This window comes from Dipodomys merriami, unplaced genomic scaffold, assembly GCF_024711535.1.
Source record: "Dipodomys merriami isolate MVZ:Mamm:240054 unplaced genomic scaffold, mDipMer1.0.p SCAF_30, whole genome shotgun sequence".
NCBI classification, from domain to species: Eukaryota; Metazoa; Chordata; class Mammalia; order Rodentia; family Heteromyidae; genus Dipodomys; species Dipodomys merriami.
The window spans coordinates 2,538,317-2,558,586 of record NW_027204493.1 but is presented as its reverse complement, the minus strand read 5'-3'; the positions used below and the strand labels follow the sequence as shown (position 1 = coordinate 2,558,586).

The 20,270-nt window shown below is 40.0% G+C and overlaps 1 protein-coding gene across 1 annotated transcript; it reads left to right on the top strand.

The window, feature by feature from the left end:
• Nucleotides 1–4,593: 4,593 nt before the first annotated feature.
• Amacr (alpha-methylacyl-CoA racemase) lies at nt 4,594–19,203 on the top strand. Its single transcript, XM_070040992.1, has 5 exons — nt 4,594–4,853; nt 7,924–8,067; nt 8,996–9,156; nt 13,136–13,322; nt 17,749–19,203. Exons 1-5 carry the CDS (start codon nt 4,607–4,609, stop codon nt 18,162–18,164), a joined length of 1,155 nt encoding a protein of 384 aa, XP_069897093.1. The 5' UTR covers nt 4,594–4,606; the 3' UTR covers nt 18,165–19,203.
• Nucleotides 19,204–20,270: the final 1,067 nt, after the last annotated feature.

Genomic DNA, 20,270 nt, shown 5'->3' with positions numbered 1-20,270 from the left:
ATAAGCATACATAGAAATAAACACACCTTTGTTAAATGCATTGTTTTCTATTTTTAAAAAATTCAGAAGTCATATAATTGCAAGTCATATAGTTGCCACAAAGCAAAATCTTTTCATGTAGACAATGTGAATAGTCATGAAAAACAGTGATGGTCATTATGTCTACCAAAAGCTCCATTTTGAAGTTACTTTACTTTTACAATTTCCAATGTTTAAGAAATATCTCTCAGGGCTGGAAAGTTGGCTCAGTGGTAGAGTGCTTGCCTTGCATGCATGAAGCCGTGGGTTCAATTCCTTAGCACTACATAAGCAGAAAAAGCTGTGGCTCAAGTGGTAGAGCACTAGCCTTGAGCTGAAGAGCTGAGGGACAGTGCCCAGGCCCAGAGTTCAAGCCCAGGACTCACTTAAAAAAAAGAAATATCTCTCAGTGGATGGGTCTTTATTACATACCTTGAGTGTTTCTATAATCACGCCTAATTATAGTTTTCACCCTAATAGATACCCAAAGTTTGATTGTAAGCAGATGCAAAGTGTCTTGGACTTGCCAACTCATTCCAGGGGTAGAAAAAAAATAACTCATGAGGAAGATGAGAGCCAGCCTAAATCATGAATAATATTCTCACCATTTTACCCATGATCATAATTACCCAACAGTCCACTTTTACCTGAGCTTTTGTTTCCTGAAATTTCAATTGCATGCAGTTAAGTGAGATTTTGAAATATGACAGAGAAAATTCCAGAAACAATGCTTAAGATTTGAACTGTATATCAAGACTGAATAGCACAATGAGGTCACATTCTGTCTTACTCAATCCTCCAGGAATAAGAATCATCCCTTTGCCCAATATATCTACACCCTAGAAGCCACTAGCTGTCTCATTCAAATTGACTATCTCTTCACAGAAATGTTTGTATAACCCCAAAATTCCTTAACAAATGAAAAAAACTATTATTAAGATACCAAGAGCAATGATACTGGCAATTCTTGTATGCATATACCAAAAAGAAGTCATAAAATTCTTCCTTTAAGTGAAAAGGTGAAAGTTCTCAAAAAAGGGAAGAAAAAAAAAACCTCATAAGCTCGGGTAGTTTAAAACTATTGTAACAATGAATCTTCTGTCTACAGAATTGTAAATGAACAATAAATGCATGTTAGTTTTGCTTATTCATCTTAAGCTGTGTTAAGTCATGGCCATACTCTATGGTAAATGCTCATTTGGATGGATACATTTGTGTATGTGTGCACAAGCAAAAACATACTATATATGTGCTTTGCATTATCTGATACAGTAAAGGAATTTTGTAAGAGCATATTATTTTATGGGAATTTGATGATGAGATACAGAGAAGCCACATTTTGAGAGGTTGAATTGAGAGTCTTTATTAGAAAGCTGGTGACTGTGAGCAGTCACATGTCCCCAATAAAACCTGCAGCCTTGAATCATGCACTTAATACTGTTGGAAAACTGAGCCATGAGGGTTGTAAAGAAAGAGCAGAAAAACAATCTCAACAAATCAGATCAACTCTAATGGACAGCTGAAGAGGGACACTGCAATGACCTGAAGAGAATCAGGAGACACAAGGCATGATGCAAAAGATGGCTGAGGTGCTGTGGCCTAAATAGGGTCATGGTGAGGGGGCAGGGTCACAGGGAGCTGGAGAGTTCAAAGAACGTTCAAAGAGTCTCGGGAGTTCATGGTAGGTCCAGTAACCTATAGTCCAAGTCCTTGTCCCTGCCTCTAGGAATTCAGGTGAGCCTACATCTTAGGAGGTGGGGGGCACAGGATTTCACCTCTAAGTTTTTAGAAAGTCTCCGGTATCCATCAAGATGCCAAGATGGTACCAGTTAGACCCAGTATCCATAGTTCAATAGCTTGAAACAAAAGCTGAAATTAAAGACAAAATTCAAACAAATTCAAACAAGTTAGACTGTGCAAATGTAAATTCCAAAGGATGTGGCAAGAACTGACAAATATCTACCTAAGTGCAAAATATTGTGTTTCTCTGGACTACTATGACACTCTTATTATCTTTATGTAGTTGTACCAAGAGTTTATGTTGAACATGTCAGTTTAATGCATCTTGATCATTCTTCCCCCTCATTCTAACTCCATCTGTTCAACCCCATCTATATTCTCAATTTTTCTAGTTCCAGTTCCCCTACTTATATTTACTATATTGACTGCATTCTCCCAGCGTTCTCTTCATTTGTCTATTGCCTCCCTTTTACCTTACCCACACTGACACCTTAAGTTCCAGCTTCCTGGTATTCATTTTGTGAGGCAGGTTAGTTGTTCAAACAATTACACCACTGGAATTCTCCCTTGCATATAGCATGTTAGCTAATGTGTCTGTGTATATATTCATATGACCCTGTATAGGGTCATATATACTTATAAACTATATCTGACTTACACCTATGAGAGAAAGCATGTGTCCTTTGTCTCTCTAGGCCTGACATACTTCACTTAACAGCCTGACATACTTCACCCAGCAGTGAGCAGATCCATCCATTTCTCAGCAAATAGATCCCATATATTATTACCTTATACTAATATCAAATTCAAAATGGATCAAAGACTTCAATGTAAGACCTGAAAACTTGAAACTATTACAGGAAGGAATAGAAGAAACATTAGAATTTATTGGCAGACACAGGAAGTTTCTGTGTAGTGTTCCAGTGACTCAGGAAATCAAAGGATGAATCAATTCAACAGTGATACTAGACAATAAGTTGGAAATTAACTTTACAACTTGGGTGTGTGTGTGGGGGAAGGGAGAGAAAATGAGGGAAGGGGTAACACTGTTCAAAAAGAAATGAACTCATTACCTTACTTATGTAACTGTGTAACTGTAACCCCTCTGTACAGCACCTTTACAATAAAAAAGAAAAGGCAATGCATAGTAAAATGACGTAGAGAGTCTATTTTGCCCCAGTAAGAATAGCCACCATTAAGAATATAAACAACAGATGTTGATGTGCATGTAGGGGGAATGAATGGACTCCTAATACATTGTTGGTGGGAATGTGAACTTGTGAACACTCTGTGGCAAGCAATTTAGACATTCCTCTTAAAAAAAAACTGAACATAGAACTACCCTATGTTCCATCCATACCATTCTTGGGCATTTATCTCAAAGATAAAAATCATGGTGCAATAAATACAATTGCATAACCCGGCTCATTGCTGCACTACTCACCATAGCCAAGTTAAGCAGTTTTACTTATCAGGAAGAATGACCTTTCTATTGTGATAATGTACAATTGTTACTTAACCTAAACTTTTGGCCTAGTGGAGGACAGCAGATTAAGGGAGTATTAGGCTTGATCAAAGGCACATTTAATACAGACAGACAAGGAGAACTTTCAAAGATCAGGTTGCAGAGTTGCCTGTTCACAGTGGGAGTCAACTCATCACCAGAAAATCCCCAGAGCCCTGAGGTATCCTTGAACTCAATCAAGAGTATCTCACACTTGCCTAAAAGATTTTAGCTACAACTGTGCTGGATTCTGCCTTTGTGTTTTATCACCTGCCTTAAAATATAACCTGCTCATTTATAAAAGCTTAACACATATTTTTCTGACACCTATTTCCACCTCTACTCAATTTCCTAGAGCTGCCAAAAATTATATTAGCCTACCTACACATAAACTTGATTTTTTTTTGCCAGTCCTGGGGCTTGAACTCAGGCCCTGAGCACTGTCCCTGAGCTTCTTTTGCTCAAGGCTAACACTTAAGTCACAGCAACACTTCCAGGCTTTTCTGCTTATGTGGTACTGAGTATTTGAACCCGAGACTTCATGTAAGCACTCTACCACTTGAGCCACAGCACCACCTCCAGCTTTTTCTGTGTATGTGGTACTGAGGAATCGAACTCAGGGATTCATGCATGCTAGGCAAGCACTCTACCACTAAGCCACCTTCCCAGACCCCAAACTTGATATTCTTGATATCAAGAATAGAAAGTGTTGGAAGTGGTGCTGTAGCTCAAGTGGTAGAGCGCTCGCCTTGAGCTGAAGAGCTGAGGGACAGCGCCCAGGCCCAGAGTTCAAGTCCCACGACCGACCAAAAAAAAAAAAAAGAATAGAAAGTGTGATTTGTACACGTGGCTGGGCTATACTGCACTTAAAAAATAATTGAAGCGTCAGCTGACAAAAAAATCAAACTCTCATTTATCTTTGAAGAGTGATATCCTATTAAGACTGCTGCCTAGTGCACCTGGGAAGGAGTTCGGTGATTCTGGATGACACATCCGGGTGCAGAGCTCAGAAAGCAGTAGGACCCTGAAGCACACAGCGGAGTCTGCAGAAGTACCTCTGCACAGAGCTTCTCTCCAGTCGCTACCAGGGCACTGTGAGAATCGAAGCATCCGGAGAGGCCGGTGGCAAGCTTGAGCCCCCAAGCCACCGGTGCAACTGAGCACTTCAAGGTGGAGCACCGCAGAGTAGCAGAGGAGGATTCGGGAGCCAAGACTGGAAGTGCGCCGCGCCAGTGCGCACGCGCGGGTGGGGAGTGGGGAGGGGGAAGGGGGCGGGGGGCGGAGCGGAGGGACCGGCTCGGGTGCAGGCATTTAGGCCGGCCCAGGTCAGGGGCGGGGTGCACCATGCCGCTGCGGGGTGTCAGGGTCGTGGAGCTGGCCGGCCTGGCCCCGGGTCCGTTCTGCGGGATGGTGCTGGCGGACTTCGGGGCGCAGGTGGTGCGCGTGGACCGCCCCGGGTCCCAGGGCGACGTGAGCCGCCTGGGCCGGGGCAAGCGCTCGCTGGTGCTGGACCTGAAGCAGCCGCGCGGGGCGGCGGTGCTGCGGCGCCTGTGCGCGGGCGCCGACGTGCTGCTGGAGCCCTTCCGCCACGGTGAGCGTGCGCGTGCGCGGGCCGGGCCGCGGTGAGCGTGCGCGTGCGCGGGCCGGGCCGCGCGCGGGGCCCGCGAGCGCCCCTCCGGGCCGAGGAGCCTGCGCGTCCCCGGCCCCGGCGCCGGCGGCCCCTTCGCAGCCCGTCTAGGCCATCTGCTGGCATCTCGGGTGCTGTAACTCTCCCCGCTTGACACGACCTTCTCCGGAGCTTGAGTCTGGGATGCGGCCGTCGCCTTGGTTCTCCTTTGGCTTCTAACTCGCCGCTACCCCTTCCCCTTCCCTTCTCTCTCTCCTTTTTTTCCTTTGCGCTCTCTCTCTCTCTCTCTCTCTCTCTCTCTCTCTCTCTCTCTCTCTCTCTCTCTCTCTCTCTCTCTCTCTCTCTCCCCTCTTCTCCCCCCCACCCCCACTTTCTTCTTCTCCCTCTGCCCCGCCTCCTCTTTCTTTTCTCTGTTTTCTCTCTCCCATCCGCATGTCTCTCTACCTCCCATTATTAATTATTCGAGCGCCTGAATCTTAGGTGTATCTAGTGGAAGTCGTAGATTCTCTGGCTGGGAAACTGCAATGTAGGAACAAATCATGTATGTTTTGGGGTGCTCTAGTTCTCCAAAGCAATCCATGGATCTCGCTTCACCTCCTCTACCTTAAATGCTGGGCCTTCCCAAGTTCCAGCTTCAAGCTCATTTTACTTACTTCGCCTTCTGCTCCCACGAGTCTCCTGATCCATTCCCATTACTCACGTTTTATAGACAGATAAACAACTATAACAACTTGCCCTTAACTGCTATACCACTTGAGCCATGCATGCAGCCAGGTTCAGCCTGGACTGGAACCTCCATCTTCTGGTCTCCAATTCCCGATCATGGGGGATTACAGACTGAACCACAGTATCTGCCCTTCCTTTCCTCCTTTCTGTATTAGTGTGACCTCACGGAGTGCGGCTATTCACCCGGCTGTCAGAATCAGAATCCTGTGCTCCAGTCTTCTTTTCCTTGCACTGATAGCAAGCTACTCATTCTTCCTCCTTACCATGCCTTGGAATTCTTTCTTGCCACTCTAATGCAACCAACTTTGATGCTGCTACAGCCTTTTAAACTGGTATTTGAGTTCTATCCATTTTCAGATAGCAAAGGGAGTAATCTTGTTGAAGTACAAGTCCAAAGGATTGCCTAGTAGATAGCAGAGAGGCAGTAAATTTGGCCAATGAATGGAATTCCAGTAGGACACTAGACATTGTCAGCACAACTAGTTTAGCCCTCAGCCATAGCTGAGCACTTGAAGCACAATTAGTATCATATCATAATGTCCTATTTAAAGATGAAGGCGAATGAGCATAATTAAGTAGTCTGTCTTATAATGAACTAGAAGCTACTATTGTAAAGGTTTTGACTAAAAGCAAAAAGTTTATAAGATACTGCTGCTGTTACAAATAAGAACATAGCAAGTTGGGTAGGCTGAAAGAGAAGTTCAACTCATTATAAGTGGCTAATTCAACCATAATTTTAATCATGAGTTGGCCTCAGTGGCAGGGAAATAGTTTTTATTAATGGTATTAGTTAATCCATCTATCTACCTATCTACACAAACAATTAGATACATAGAAGATAGATCCATGTATACTCATAAAATCTAGATTGGTGCATGACTACATCACTTCTATGTTTTGTCATATTATTAGAGCTACCAATCCTACACAATTATTGTATCATGTACTGAATCCTCTGTGTGTGTGTGTGTGTGTGTGTGTGTGTGTGTGTGTGTGTGTGTGTGTGTGTGTGTGTGTGTGTGTGTGTGTGTGTGTGTGTGTGTGTTGGTCCTAGGGCTTGAATTCAGGGCCTGTAGTCTGTCCCTGAGCTTTTTTGATCAAGGCTATCACTAAACCACTTGAGCCACAAGTAGTTAATTGGAGGTAAGAGTGTCATGGACTTTCCTGCCCAGGTTGGCTTTGGGCTTTGATCCTGAGTAGATAAGATTGTAGGCATGAGCTATCATCCCTAGATAATTCTGACTACTTTTAATCCCTAGATATTTCAGATGTCAGTTATCTTGGTTTTGTGCAATAAATATACTTGTTAATAGTTTGTGACCTTATCAGGTGCTCTTGTAACTAATCTTTCTTTCCATGGAACTTAATGAGACTTTTGTGAAGGTACTTGAGGGACCCGGGGAACAAGCATGCTCTCAGTCCTGTGGCAGGAGCTCTTAAGCTCCAAGGAAGATGAGTATATCTGTATACAAGGACAGCACGAGAGAGGAAGTGGTAGGCACTAGAGTGAGCATGGGAAGGGATAAAAAAGAGAATTCCTTTGAGATTGCTTGGGTATGCCTCCAGTGCCAGAAGACACATCCAGGGGCAGAAGCCACACACATTCCAGAGGAGGGACCTCATTCTGGGGGCCCTGACCTACTGGAAACCTGCTGTAAGCTGTCAACCTCAATGATAGAGCTTCTCCAAATAAATACTATTTATTTGGGAACAGAAGAGCACTGCAATGAGAATATTATGCAATAGCAAACTGACCATGTTCAGAAAGCATAAGGCCAGTACTGGGGCTTGAATTCAAGGCCTTGGGTTTTTGTACTAGAGCTTGAATTCATGGCCTCGGGTTTTCTGTTTGGCCTTTTGTTTGGCTGGTGCTCTACCACTTGAGCCACACCCCTACTTTCACAAGGGGAAGTTTTTGAAGATAAAATGAAGATTACATAAAATACTGTAAAGTGCTAATCTTTGACTAGAATATGAGGTGAAGCCCTTGATGAGCAAATGTTCCTACAAAAGTTTTATTTGTATAAGATTGCAGTGGTCCTTAGATAAGGTTATATAAGATAGTCTTCTGTGAAGAGTTCTTCTTAGGCATTCTTGCATGAGATCACCTTCCTTCATAACTCCCCAGCTTTATTTTTTCTTAGAGCTTAATGAAAGAGCCTCTATTTCAAGTTTCATAAAGCTGCAATGAATGTTTAATAGTATTACTGGTAGGAGTAACATTTTATGGTAACTTTAGAGAAGGAATCATCTCCATCTTCAATTTATCCTCTCTAAAAAAAAAAAGAATTATTCTATTTTTCTTAAGGTGTCATGGAAAATCTGCATCTTGGGCCAGACATTATGCTGCAGGAAAATCCAAAGCTTATCTACGCCAGGCTCACTGGATTTGGTCAGTCAGGAAGTTACTCTAAGTCTGCTGGCCATGACATCAACTATTTGGCTTTGTCAGGTATGTTGAAAAATAATTTTTCTACTCTTTAAGTATGTCCCCAATCATGATTTATAGTTACATAGTTTAATGAAAATTTTTAATAGTGAAGGTTTAAATACTTACCAGAATAAATGAGGAGAGCGTAGTGGTTTAATATCAGTTGGTTTGGATTCTTAGAACAGTCATTTTCAAACTTTTTCTCCATCTCAACCCATTTAAGAGGTAATAGATGCTTGCTAGAAAAATTTATTCACTACATTTGTGAAGTCAGTTTTCAGACAAGCGTCTGTAAGGACACAAGCAAGTCTGTGTTAGTAGGAATGATTACTATATAGTCTGGAAACATTGATATAGTTTAATTCAGACATTGCTCCCTAAGAATTACTTTCTGAGTCATTGTTTCCAAATTCTATGGACACTAGAAAAAGCTCATAGTTTTCAGGTCCCACTGTTACTTTATTAGGATTTTTGCCTATGAGAGCATGTCTTAGAATGTCCTAATTCTAGACTTCTAAGAACTCTGTGTTGTTGACTACAGTTAATCTCATTTTTTTCTGTGAATATTCATTTAAAGAGTGAGGAAAATAGGTGAATGTAAAATTCACTTTTTTATCAATTTAAAAAATGAATCACTTTTTAATATATGAATCTTATGTCTCTTTTTAGTAAGAATGAAAATATTTTTATTCCCCTCCTCCAAAATCAATGAATGAAAACTTGGCTATAACATTTGAGAGTATTAGTTAGGATAAAGGTTTTGAAAAACAAAAAAATACAGAGATGCTTTTAAGAGAGAGCTTGCTTAAAAGTAGACTGCGTGAGTTTGAATTTTAAAAAGCATTTTGTACTAGCTTTCATTCAGATCAGTGACTAGATATTTGCTGTTCCTGTAAGATGTTCATGTATTTTCCTTTAAGAGACACTGAATTTGTTTTTAACGGTGTAGGTGTCTTGTCAAAAATTGGCAGAAGTGGTGAGAACCCTTATGCACCATTGAATCTCCTGGCGGACTTTGGTGGTGGTGGGCTCATGTGTGCATTGGGCATCATGATGGCTCTCTTTGAACGCACAAAATCTGGCAAAGGCCAGGTCATTGATGCAAACATGGTACGTATTAATTGGGAGCAATAGTAGGCCTGGTGCTTGTTCTTGAGTATGATACATGGCTACCTCAAATCGTTTTCTGAGTAAGAAAAGAGAAAAACCAGGCTTAAAGTTTGAATCCTACTCAGCGAGGTATCCTTTTCTTTAAAAGAACTTTACATTGCCCAAACTATCAGCATGTCATATTGCAGTCACCTGTGGAGTCAACTCTCTCTGTATGCTCTGTGACTCATCTCTAATCTAATGCTAGATTTAAAGGATATTCCAGATATAAATTCACTGGGACTTAGTGATGGATTAGCAGATAGGGAAGAGGTAGGGAATCAAATATGGTGTCTGTATTTCTGGATCTGATGATCTGATGGATGGCTGTGCTGGCCTCCTAAGGGAAGACTGCTGAGGGATGAGGCAGGTGGGTCCTAGTCAGGAGCACATGCAGCTAACTTCCTTCCTCCTAGTTCTGCCATCTACTAGCTGTGATCTTGAGAAGAATTTGATTCTCTATACCCCAGTTTGTCTTATAAAACAAATAATAACATTTATTCTGTACTTAAGTTCTTTTGCAAAGCAGATAATAATACTGCAGCATTGTTAGAGAAGTAAATGAATTTGTACGTTGTTCAGTATGTATATACTGCCCAGAATAGAGCAGGCACTCTGTGTTAGTTGCTATGACTTGTTTGTTTTTTTTCCCCTAAAGTAAAGAAATTCAGTTTTGCTCATGTCAAGTCTGAAGTGACTCTCTGATATCCAGGTGGGATAGTTAAGATTAGAGATTGAAAGCAGATTTTGGAGTCATTTGGGAAGAACCTGGGAACCAGGTGAGATTGTGGTCCCCTAGGGAGAGAACAGAACAGCAAGGTGTGAAGAGTGGGTGGGCAGATGAAGAAAAGCCAGGGCTGAGAAAGGCCAAGTGGACAACCAGAAGGAAATGTTGTCACTGAAAGAAGGAGAAAGTATGCTGAGGAAGAGTGTCAGATCAAATGTCGATGGATACCCCAAGAGCTTAAGACAGAGTGGTGCAAATTGAATAAGGTACTGCTGACTGCAAAGTCCATCTCACCTTGAAATCTCCTCAGCTCACAGGTGACTGATTGCTTCCTTTTTCTTCTTTACAGATGAACCATACTCAACCCTGTCCTGTGTCTGTGTCTTGTAATGCCTTCATGTGGTACAGACCATAGTATCTTTTTTTTTTTTTGTCCATCTATGGAGTGTATTTCAGAAGGCAGCCCCTGGCCAGTCATAGCTGCAGCCTGAAATAGTAACAGCAGCACCAGCTTCACACTGCACCACCAAGTCAGGACTTGGAATCTCACTAACGGCTCCCTTCCTTTAAACACACAACTTCTTGGGCATAGGGGCTGCTTCTTTGAAAGTTTTAAGGCCTCAGGGGCTAACTGCCTTCTTCCAAAGCTGGAGGCTGAAAGGATCAGAAGCCCTGCTCTGTAGAGATTCAGCCCCAAGTCCCTCTCCTTCCTCCATGAACACAATCTGTGCCATCAAAAGAAATCAGCTAAGAACAGGAAAGGGACTCTCAAAGGCTCCATACTCATCCCGTTACAAATGGACAATTTATTAAATATATATGATTGATCCTCTGTAGTCAAATATAAGGAAAGATTTCTGTTTTCATCAGAAGGTATCTAATCAGAATTACCTAAGGATTAGAAGATACTGAGGCTTTAGCACATGTGAAAGTGTGCTTTTTAAGGGTGCATGCTGGCGTTAGGAGATCTTTAGTGCTGGCTAATTACTCAAGGTCAGAAGGGCAGCACATCACATTTACCACTTTCTTAGTGCTGTGAGTGCTTGAGAAGCTGATTAGGGAGAAGTAGGTGCCTGTTTATAGCCCAGGGTTTTAACAGCCAGAATCTTTGGCCCAGGCAGTCCTGGGGTAAAGTGAAGTCTATCTTTTAACAATGCTGTTTGGTGTTTTTTGAAACTATGGGCTTAAAAAGCAGACAAATAAGAAATATACTCATTGCCTTACTCATATAACTATAACCCCTCTGTACAGTATCTTTACAATAAAAATATATACTATATCAAGTATTTGTTGAATGGACTAAGAATTAAAGACTAAAGTCAGAAAAAAAACAGACAAATAAACAAATGTGGAAATATGGGGTGGATAGTTTTGCTAATGTCTAGGAAGACTACCTGATCTGGGGATACTGTTAATTGCACGCAGGCCATTGGCTTACATGATGAAAATAGTATAAAATGTTGGTGAACACTGAGGTTGTTTCCCTGTGTCATGTAGCTCTCAATGGGCTGTAGGCATGGCATGTGGATGGATATGGGGAGTAATATGGACCAAGTGCTGGAGTAGTCACAGCTACTCAACATAGCTGATGAAAGGATTAGTACTGCTATGTCTCTTATTCTTTGGCCCATTGTGATGCTCAGTGCATTTCATTGATGAAATAGAACCGATTTGTGAGTTCAAGGTTAACTCAGAATCTAAAAACTTTCTACAGTCTTTAACCTGAATGTGTCAGATAATCAGTATTCAGAACTCTCTTGTGAAAATTGTGACTATATTACTTGCTTTGAGTACACTTGGTTATATCTCAGTTGACTTTGTGACGGGGCCCAGACCTGAGCAGAAAACAAGAGCTTGGTTTATAATGGGTACAAACTTGTTAGGAATTTTAGGACCAACCCCAAATTAAGACTCATGTAGAACAGTAGTTCTTAAACTTGTATGTCAACTGCAAAGACGAAGGGGAACCTTTTGAGTTTACTAATTAAAGCAAATGAGCTGAGTTTTTGTTGTATCAGAATTTAGTCTAAGACACATCTAATTATGAATTTAGCATAAATATATATTTAAAACAGTGGACATATTTATGTTTTTCATATATATGTCACTGTGTGTGTATGTAAAAATATGGTTGTGTTAAGATTTTTGTAACCCAGACTCAAAAATAAGCATCACTTGTACAGGCCACTTACACAAAGGCAAATACAAATCAGGTTCTGTGTACCATTAAGTGATATTAAGTAATATATATGTACACAGTGACTAAATTGGTGATGATAAATGTCACAACCATAAGTTCAGGCACACCTGAGATTTCAAGACAGAATTTAAAAAGCCGTGATGAATCCAAAGAAGTACTTTGTGTTTGTCTCACAGCCAGTAACTGAGAAATTTCGTGCTTACTCAGATGAAACCTTTTCTTAGAAACTCAGGAACAATAATGTAAAAATAGTCATCTTCTTGCAACATTAAAATCATGAGAATTATAAAAACCTGTGAGGATAGAAAGTTTCCTGTGTAAGAGGCCAGTGCTCCTGGCCTTTGGTCTTGAGCTTACTAGCTTTCTGCTGAACCGTGAAATAACAAGACCAGTAGGTGTCATAGCTATGGTTATTATAAGCTCATTCTTGAGCTAAGTGGGCAGCCTTATCCACCTGCCATCCATACTGGTAATGCTTATTTAGTAACCTATTAGTGATCATTAAAAATGATATATTAAATACTGGTATATAGTTTTCTTGGAATTGAAATCTAGTTAGAATAGGCTAAAGTTACCTGTAATGTGATTTACCTATAAAGTATAATACTTTTCTTCAAATATTGTTTATGAGTTGTTTTTACCCATAAAAACGGGTAGATTTTCAAAATTCCTTTGATGTATTTATAACTTCTTATCATGGCAAGTTTGAACATACAGAAAATAATATAGTACATTTCCATGTACCTTTACGTAGCTTCAAAAGTCATCAAATTTTGCCTTTTACCTGAGAATAACAACAGTAATTCCAAGTTTCAAAGCATCTTTTGACCTGAACAATTTTATTCTATCGTCAAACCCCTTTGTGGAAATACTTCAGAAGTTGTAGATTTTGATACAAGTTGTCATCTACTTTAAGATAAACAATCTTACCTCCAATTACAAACCTCAATAGACACTAAACATGTTTTTTGCTTGAATTGTCTGGATTTATGATGTGTTCTGCTTCTTCAAAGGTGGAAGGAGCAGCATATCTAAGTTCTTTTCTGTGGAAAACTGAACAAATGGGATTGTGGACACAGCCTCGAGGACAGAACTTGTTAGATGGTGGGGCACCATTCTACACAACTTACAAGACAGCGGATGGGCGCTACATGGCTGTTGGAGCAATAGAACCCCAGTTCTACCAGCTGATGGTCAAAGGTTGGTAACCACCCAGGCTTGCATCCCCCTTCTGCTGTGGGTGTTCTTTAGCTTCTATTTGAGGACCTTTTAAAATTTTGTACCTCTTCATGTATATCTGATTTTCTGCTTAATCCGATTAATCTAACGATAGCCATCAGTGTATTTTTTTGTGAGGGCACTTTCTCTATCTTTTGAATGACACTATAAAATAACTCTGAATTTTAAGAAATAGCAATCCCTTTTGAGAGATGGATATTCAGTGCTTTTATTACATTTCATACCAAGAGTGATGAATTGTTACCTTGTGCTTATATGCCAGGGTCTTTCTTATTCTTCCCCAGCTCTTTGATAGATGTCTCTTCCAGTACAGTGTCAGGTGTCACTGGAGCATTGGGAGGCTTTCAATAGTGAGGTTCTGTTGGCTAATGCTACTGTCACTTGCTGCCTCTGTCATTTGCTTGTCTTAAAAATTCTTGTCTTTGGGTACGCTGCCACAGCAGGCAGGAATATTTGACATCTCTTCCTTAAATAAAACAATTGAACTGGTGTTATTTGTCCCTGTGATATGCTTAAATTTGAAGTTCCCTCTGAAGATAATTTAGTATCTGAGAAGTTTTAAAATATACTCTGAGCCAGGTGCTGGTGGCTCACACCTATAATCGTAGCTACTCAGAAGGCTGAGATCTGAAGATGAGGGTTTGAAGCCAACCTGGGCAGAAAGGACTGTGAGACTTCTATCTCTATTTATCCCCCCCCCAAAAAAAAATAAGCCAGAAGGGGAGTTGTAGAATGCTAGCCTTGAGCAAAAAAGCTCGGGGACAGCATGCGGACCCTGAGTTCAAACCCCAGGACCAGCACAATAAAATAAAATAAAATACTCTGAAGAAGCTAGGTGTTGGTAGCCCACACCTATAATCCTAGCTACTCAGGAGGCTGACATCTAGAGAGCAGGAATAGTGTTACCACAAAACTCACCGGTCTTACTGAAATTCACCTTATTGAGATGTGTTTAGATTTTTTATTTTATTTTAGTGTAAAGATGCTGTACAGAGGGGTTACAGTTACATGAATAAGGGAATGAGTACATTTCTCGTTGAACATTGTTACCCTTCCTTTGTCTCCTATATCCCTTCCCTCTCCCCTCTCTCTCCCCCCCCAACCAAGTTGTAAAGTTCATTTCTAACATAGTGTCTTTGAGTCTCATTGATTTTTATTGCAGACTTTGAAGGGTAATGAAGAAGTTGTATCTGACAGGCTTTTCTTTACATTTCTGTTCTCATTGCTATTAGATGGGCACTGATAGTTGAAGGGCCTTATTCTGCTATTCCAAATGTGGCCTTCTCTCTTTGATGTATCTTCCTCTCATTTAAAAATATATGATTGTTCATTGAATGTCTACACTCTACCTCAACAATTAAACCATCATAGAAATGTTAAAAATGATGCAAGACCTTTCCCCCCATAGTTTATTTCCTTAAACTCTTCCACTCCTGAGTACCTTCTTATGGGTTTTCTCCTCTGAGCCTAAGCTTTGCAATCCCTTTTATTTTTCCCATATTTTTATTGGCATCAATGAGTGATAGAAGGGAGTTTCTTTTCTGACATGTCCATACGTGTGTACAATACACTTTGACAGGCTCACTCCCTCTGTTATTCTCCCTCTTCCCCTTACTCCCTTCTCAAACTAATTTCAACAAGCTTCATTGTTCCATTTTCACACACAGACATCAGTATCTTGGCCTTGGACATCTACTCTCACTCTCCACATTCACCTTTTCCCCTCCTACTAGTAACTACACTCTAGAAATGACTTGTTTTACATTCCTATCATTCAGTTTTCTAGTATTTGCTAATCAAAGGGATGTCACTGTGGTATTTCACACATGGAAATGCAGTATTTTAATCAGATTAACTCACCCTGTACACTGTCCCCATCCTTACTACCCTTCTTTATTATACAGCTTTCAGTGGGCTTTATTTTGCTATCTTCATTCATGGAAGCAATATATTTTGGTGTTGCTCATCCTCTAATCCCTTGGATTCTTTTAGTCCCCTCTCTTTACATCCTTGACCTTTTGTGATAGCCTTGACTTGACCTGCCCTCTCCAAAGTTCCTGAGATTTTCAGTTTCAGGAGGCACAGTGTTAAATAAGCTGTTACATAATACATATAGTCCAGGCCAAAATGCCCTACCATTGTATTGCTTTTGCTCTATTATAACTAATGCTTTAACTTATCACATATAACTTCTCTCTCAGCCAAACCTACTGCATAAACCCCAGATCAATAATGATTTTGTTGAAGTGGTACTAATTATATACCCTTAGGTTCTGAGATTTTTTTTAAATTTAAATTAATTTTATTTGTGAACATACTGTACAGAGGGGTTACAATTACATGGGCAGGATAATGCGTACATTTCTTACCAAGCATTGCAGCCTCCTCCTTTGTTTACCCTTCACATCCCTTCCCAGCCTCCCCCCTCCCCCCAATCCCAATCCTTCTCCTTCCTCCCCCTCTGTCTCCCTCCCTCCCCCTCCCCCCCCCCCCCCCCCCCCGCACCAATGTTGTAAAGCTCGTTTTTGGAAATGACAACTTGTACTTCTCATTGTTGCAACAGGTCCACCTGTACTGAGATTTTTTTTGAGGTTATGCTTCAATTTAGCTCTTCATTAACTAACCATAAATACACAAGTTTTTAAAAAGATACAAACTTCACTGTACTGTGTGGCTGCTGTTTTGTGGAACAAATGAATCTGTAAACAGAATATGTGATGATTGAGGATTAAGATTTGTAGTACAATCAAGTAAAACAATTGGAAACTTTGAAAAGTTTTTTTTAATTCAAAGTTTAATGTATTATATAATTTCTTTTTTCTTTTGTGTTTTTTCTTTTCTTTTTCCTGTGATTTATCCCCTGTTGTCACTGTATTTGATTTTGGTACCCAGAGTATTGTATGTATATTTATCTGGAAAGGAGACAACAAAATAGTGAGACAAAGGACAGAGTGCAAAGCAATGCAACAGTGATGCTCACAAGACACTATGTTGGAAATGAACAGAATATGTTGGGAAAGTGGGAGAAAAATGAAGGAAGGGGTAACAAGTTTGACAAGAAATCTACTCACTACCTTACATATGTAACTGTACATTACCATGACAATAAAATTTTTAAAAATATTATTAAAAATATACAATATAACAAATATTGGCAAGGTTGTAGAGAATTGGAAACATCTGTATTATTGGTAGGATATAAGGTCTCACAACTGCTGTAGAAAATGATATGACAGTACCTCAAAAACGAAATGTAGAATTACTATGTGATCCAAGGATTCTGCTTCTGGGCATATAATCAAAAGGATTAAAAGCAGGGACTCTAACAGATAATTGTAAGTCTGAATTCATGGCAGCATTCACAATAGTCAAGAAACAGAAGCAATTTAAGAGTTCATTGACAGATAAATGGATAAACAAGATGGTATATACATGAAATAGAACATTAAGCAGCTTTAATAAGGAAGGAAGTTGTGACATGAAGCAATCTGAATAAAACTTGAGGAAATTATTCTATGTGACATTCATTACTCTCTTATCAAAAAATTAAATTCAGGAAGATAGACATGCTCAGATCATTTACATCAGACAACAGGCAGGAAAAATAATCCGAAAACATTTTATAATGAGCTGTTTATGTAACATATTGAGTACTGATTGGCAACAAAAATGATAGTTATATGGATAAGCTTTCATGCAGAATAAAGTCTAAAAATCTTAGTCTCAGCTGCCTACCTGTACTTTACCACTACACAGCCTGCCAGGCTCTTAGTTCATCAACAAAAGGTGCAAGGGATATTACTTAGGGATACCAATCTTGAATTTAATCATTTATCTTGGCTGAGATAGTCATGTGTAAAATTGCTCAATTTGTATTTTTTATAGGGCTTGGGTACATTATATAAAAGGTGGAGTGATTTTAATTCAATAAGACAGATAATTCTATCCTGAGAAAATTTTATTTGTGAAAACCTGACAGAAGAGAAATCAATTTCTGGGAAACTAGGCCATTGAAAACAGACTACTTTTGCAGAAATGTCAATAAATAGCTGGTTTCAAGTCACTGTGGCCAATACCATCCCTTGCTCTTTCAGCCATTGGTTCCAACTTCAAACTGACCATAATTTTTTCTACTAATTTGAGAAACCCTACAGAACATTTTATTTTGGATACAATGGCAAGCCCAAAATTCATTTACACTGAATATCCCTCTACCCAAATCATAATTTTTTAAATTACAGACTTAAAAAAATATTGTTCTTATAAAGGTGATCTACATGGGTTACAGTTACAAAAACCAGGCAATGAGTACATATCTTTTTGGACAGTGTCACTCCTTCCCGCACCAAAGCATAATAACGTAACAAACTGTATTTTTCCCTCTCAGGACTTGGTCTAAAGTCTGACGAACTTCCCCCCCAGATGAGTACAACTGATTGGCCAGAAATGAAAAAGAAATTTGCAGAGGCATTTGCAAAGAAGACCAAAGAAGAATGGTGTAAGATCTTTGATGGCACAGATGCATGTGTGACCCCTGTGCTGACCTTTGACGAGGTCACCCATCACAGTCACAACAAAGGACGCGGTTCATTCATCATCAACGAGGAGAAGCATGTGAGTCCTGGTCCTGCACCTCTGCTGTCCAGAACCCCAGCTGTCCCTTCTGTCAAAAGGGATCCTTTGGTAGGAGAACATACTGAAGAGGTACTCAAAGAATTTGGATTCAACCAGGAAGAGATCGATCAGCTCAACGCAGATAGAATCATTGAAAATAAGAAGATAAAACTAAACTCCAACTTGTAGGCACTAAAGTGAATTTGAATGTCACATTTACACATATAATTGTATGTGTGGAAATATGGAAGAAAAGTAATGAACTGATGAATTATTGTAATCCAGGAACAACTGGTGACTAATTCTACACTCATGATTGCATTCTAAGAAGGATTATCAGTAATTTAGGGTTAAACACTTATTTTTGCAACATTGGTGTTTGAATTTAGGGCCTCATTTGTTAGGCAGGCACTCATCACTTGAACCATGCCTCCAGCATGCTTTAAAACATTTTATGCACTTCATATTAATTTGTGTCAGGTTTCCTGCCTTCACTTTTACCTGATAAAACATATTTGTTGATATTAAAATGCTTATAACATATTTTAAAATAATTAGTATAACACATTTCTATTAAATAAAGCCTCTATCTTCTGAAAGTAAACTGTGCTTTTAAGTTTACAGTGGTTTTCAAGAAAGCTCTTTGCATATTTAAATAGCATTTTCTGATGCATTGGAATATTTGTAGCTCTACTCTTTATCCAAATGCATGCCCATAGAAAAGTTTGACCCCGTTAGTTCAGAAGGAAATCATTCTGTTAGTATCAGAGCATTTGAATGTTAGTAAATGTTCTGGAGGTTTCTTCCAGAAACCTTTTCCCCTAGAATGCTCTACTAAGTGCTGGATTCTATCCAGTGGGGCTTGTTGGCCTGTTCTTTCCTGGCTGTACTGAACTTTCTCTTCCTCAGTGAGCTGTCCCATTATCCATTTGGAAGTCTGCTTGGGTCTACCTACTCTCCCACTCCTCCTCCCATTTTCATCAGTTCTCCTTCTGCCCTGGAAGTCTCTCAATTTAATGATGTGAAAATCATGATAAAAGACAACTTGCTTTTTTAAACCGTATTTTTATTTTTTTGAGACAGTATCTTGCTATGCAACTCAGACTGGCCTCAAACTCATGATCCTTCTACCTTAGCCTCCCAGAGCTGGGATTATAGGTATGTCCACTCCCCTCCCCTGGCCTCAAGCCCAATGGGGTGGGGTAGGGCAAGGCAACAATTTTTTTTTTCAATTTACTGTCATTTTGGAGGTGATAAACAGTGGGGTTACCTTTACATACATTGGGAAATAAGTACATTTCCTTTCACACAGTGTCATCTGTTCCCTCATTCTCTCCCATTCCCTCTCCCATCTCCACCCACGAGTTAGATAGCTTCCTTTCAGCCAGTGCGCTCCACTGCTGCGCTTTTCATCTGATTCTGTGCCTCCCCCATCCTCCCTCAGATGTGGATGTAAATAACTGCATATAAGGTAAGAATACAGATTCAATAAAACAAATTGAGAAAAAAGTCCCGTGTTCCATATCTTTAGAGTTCACTGCAGTATGTACATCATTTTATATAGATAGGAGGACACACTTCAGTATTGCACTTTTGTGATTCTCTCCTAAAACTATCCTCTTTTGGTCTCACTGTATGTGAGTATCTGGAATTCTGTGTATTTTGTCATATCCTAGTGCCTTTTAGATCTAATTTCTACATATCAGGGAGAATATGCCCCATTAGTCTCTCTGACTTTGGCTTACCTTACTTAATACGATACGTTCTAGTTCCATCCATTTCCCTATAAATGACATTTTATTCTTTCTAATGGAATTCATTGTATATAGGTACCACATTTTTTTTGGATCTAGTCATCTATTGTGGGGCATATGGGTTGTTTCCATATCTTGGCTATTGTGAACAATGCCGCAATGAACATGGATATGCAGGTGTCCTCATCATATCCTGGCTCATGATGTTCAGGCTAGATGCCTAGGAATGGTATGACTGGGTTGTAGGGAAGTTCTATGTTTAGGTTTTTGAGGAACCTACACACTGCTTTCCATAGTTATTGTAACTAGTTTACTTTCCCACCAGCAGTGCTGTAGGGGTTCCTTTCCCCCCCATCCCCACCAGCATTTGTTGTTATTAGAATTCAAAATGTTGGCTAATCTAATGGGCAAGATGGTATCTCAGGGTTGTTTTGATTTGCAGTTCCTTTATGTCCAGGATGATGAATATTTCCTCGTGTGTTCCTTTGCCATTCTTTTTATTTTTTGGGGGCGGGGGGAAGGTTCCGGTTGTCGGGCCTGA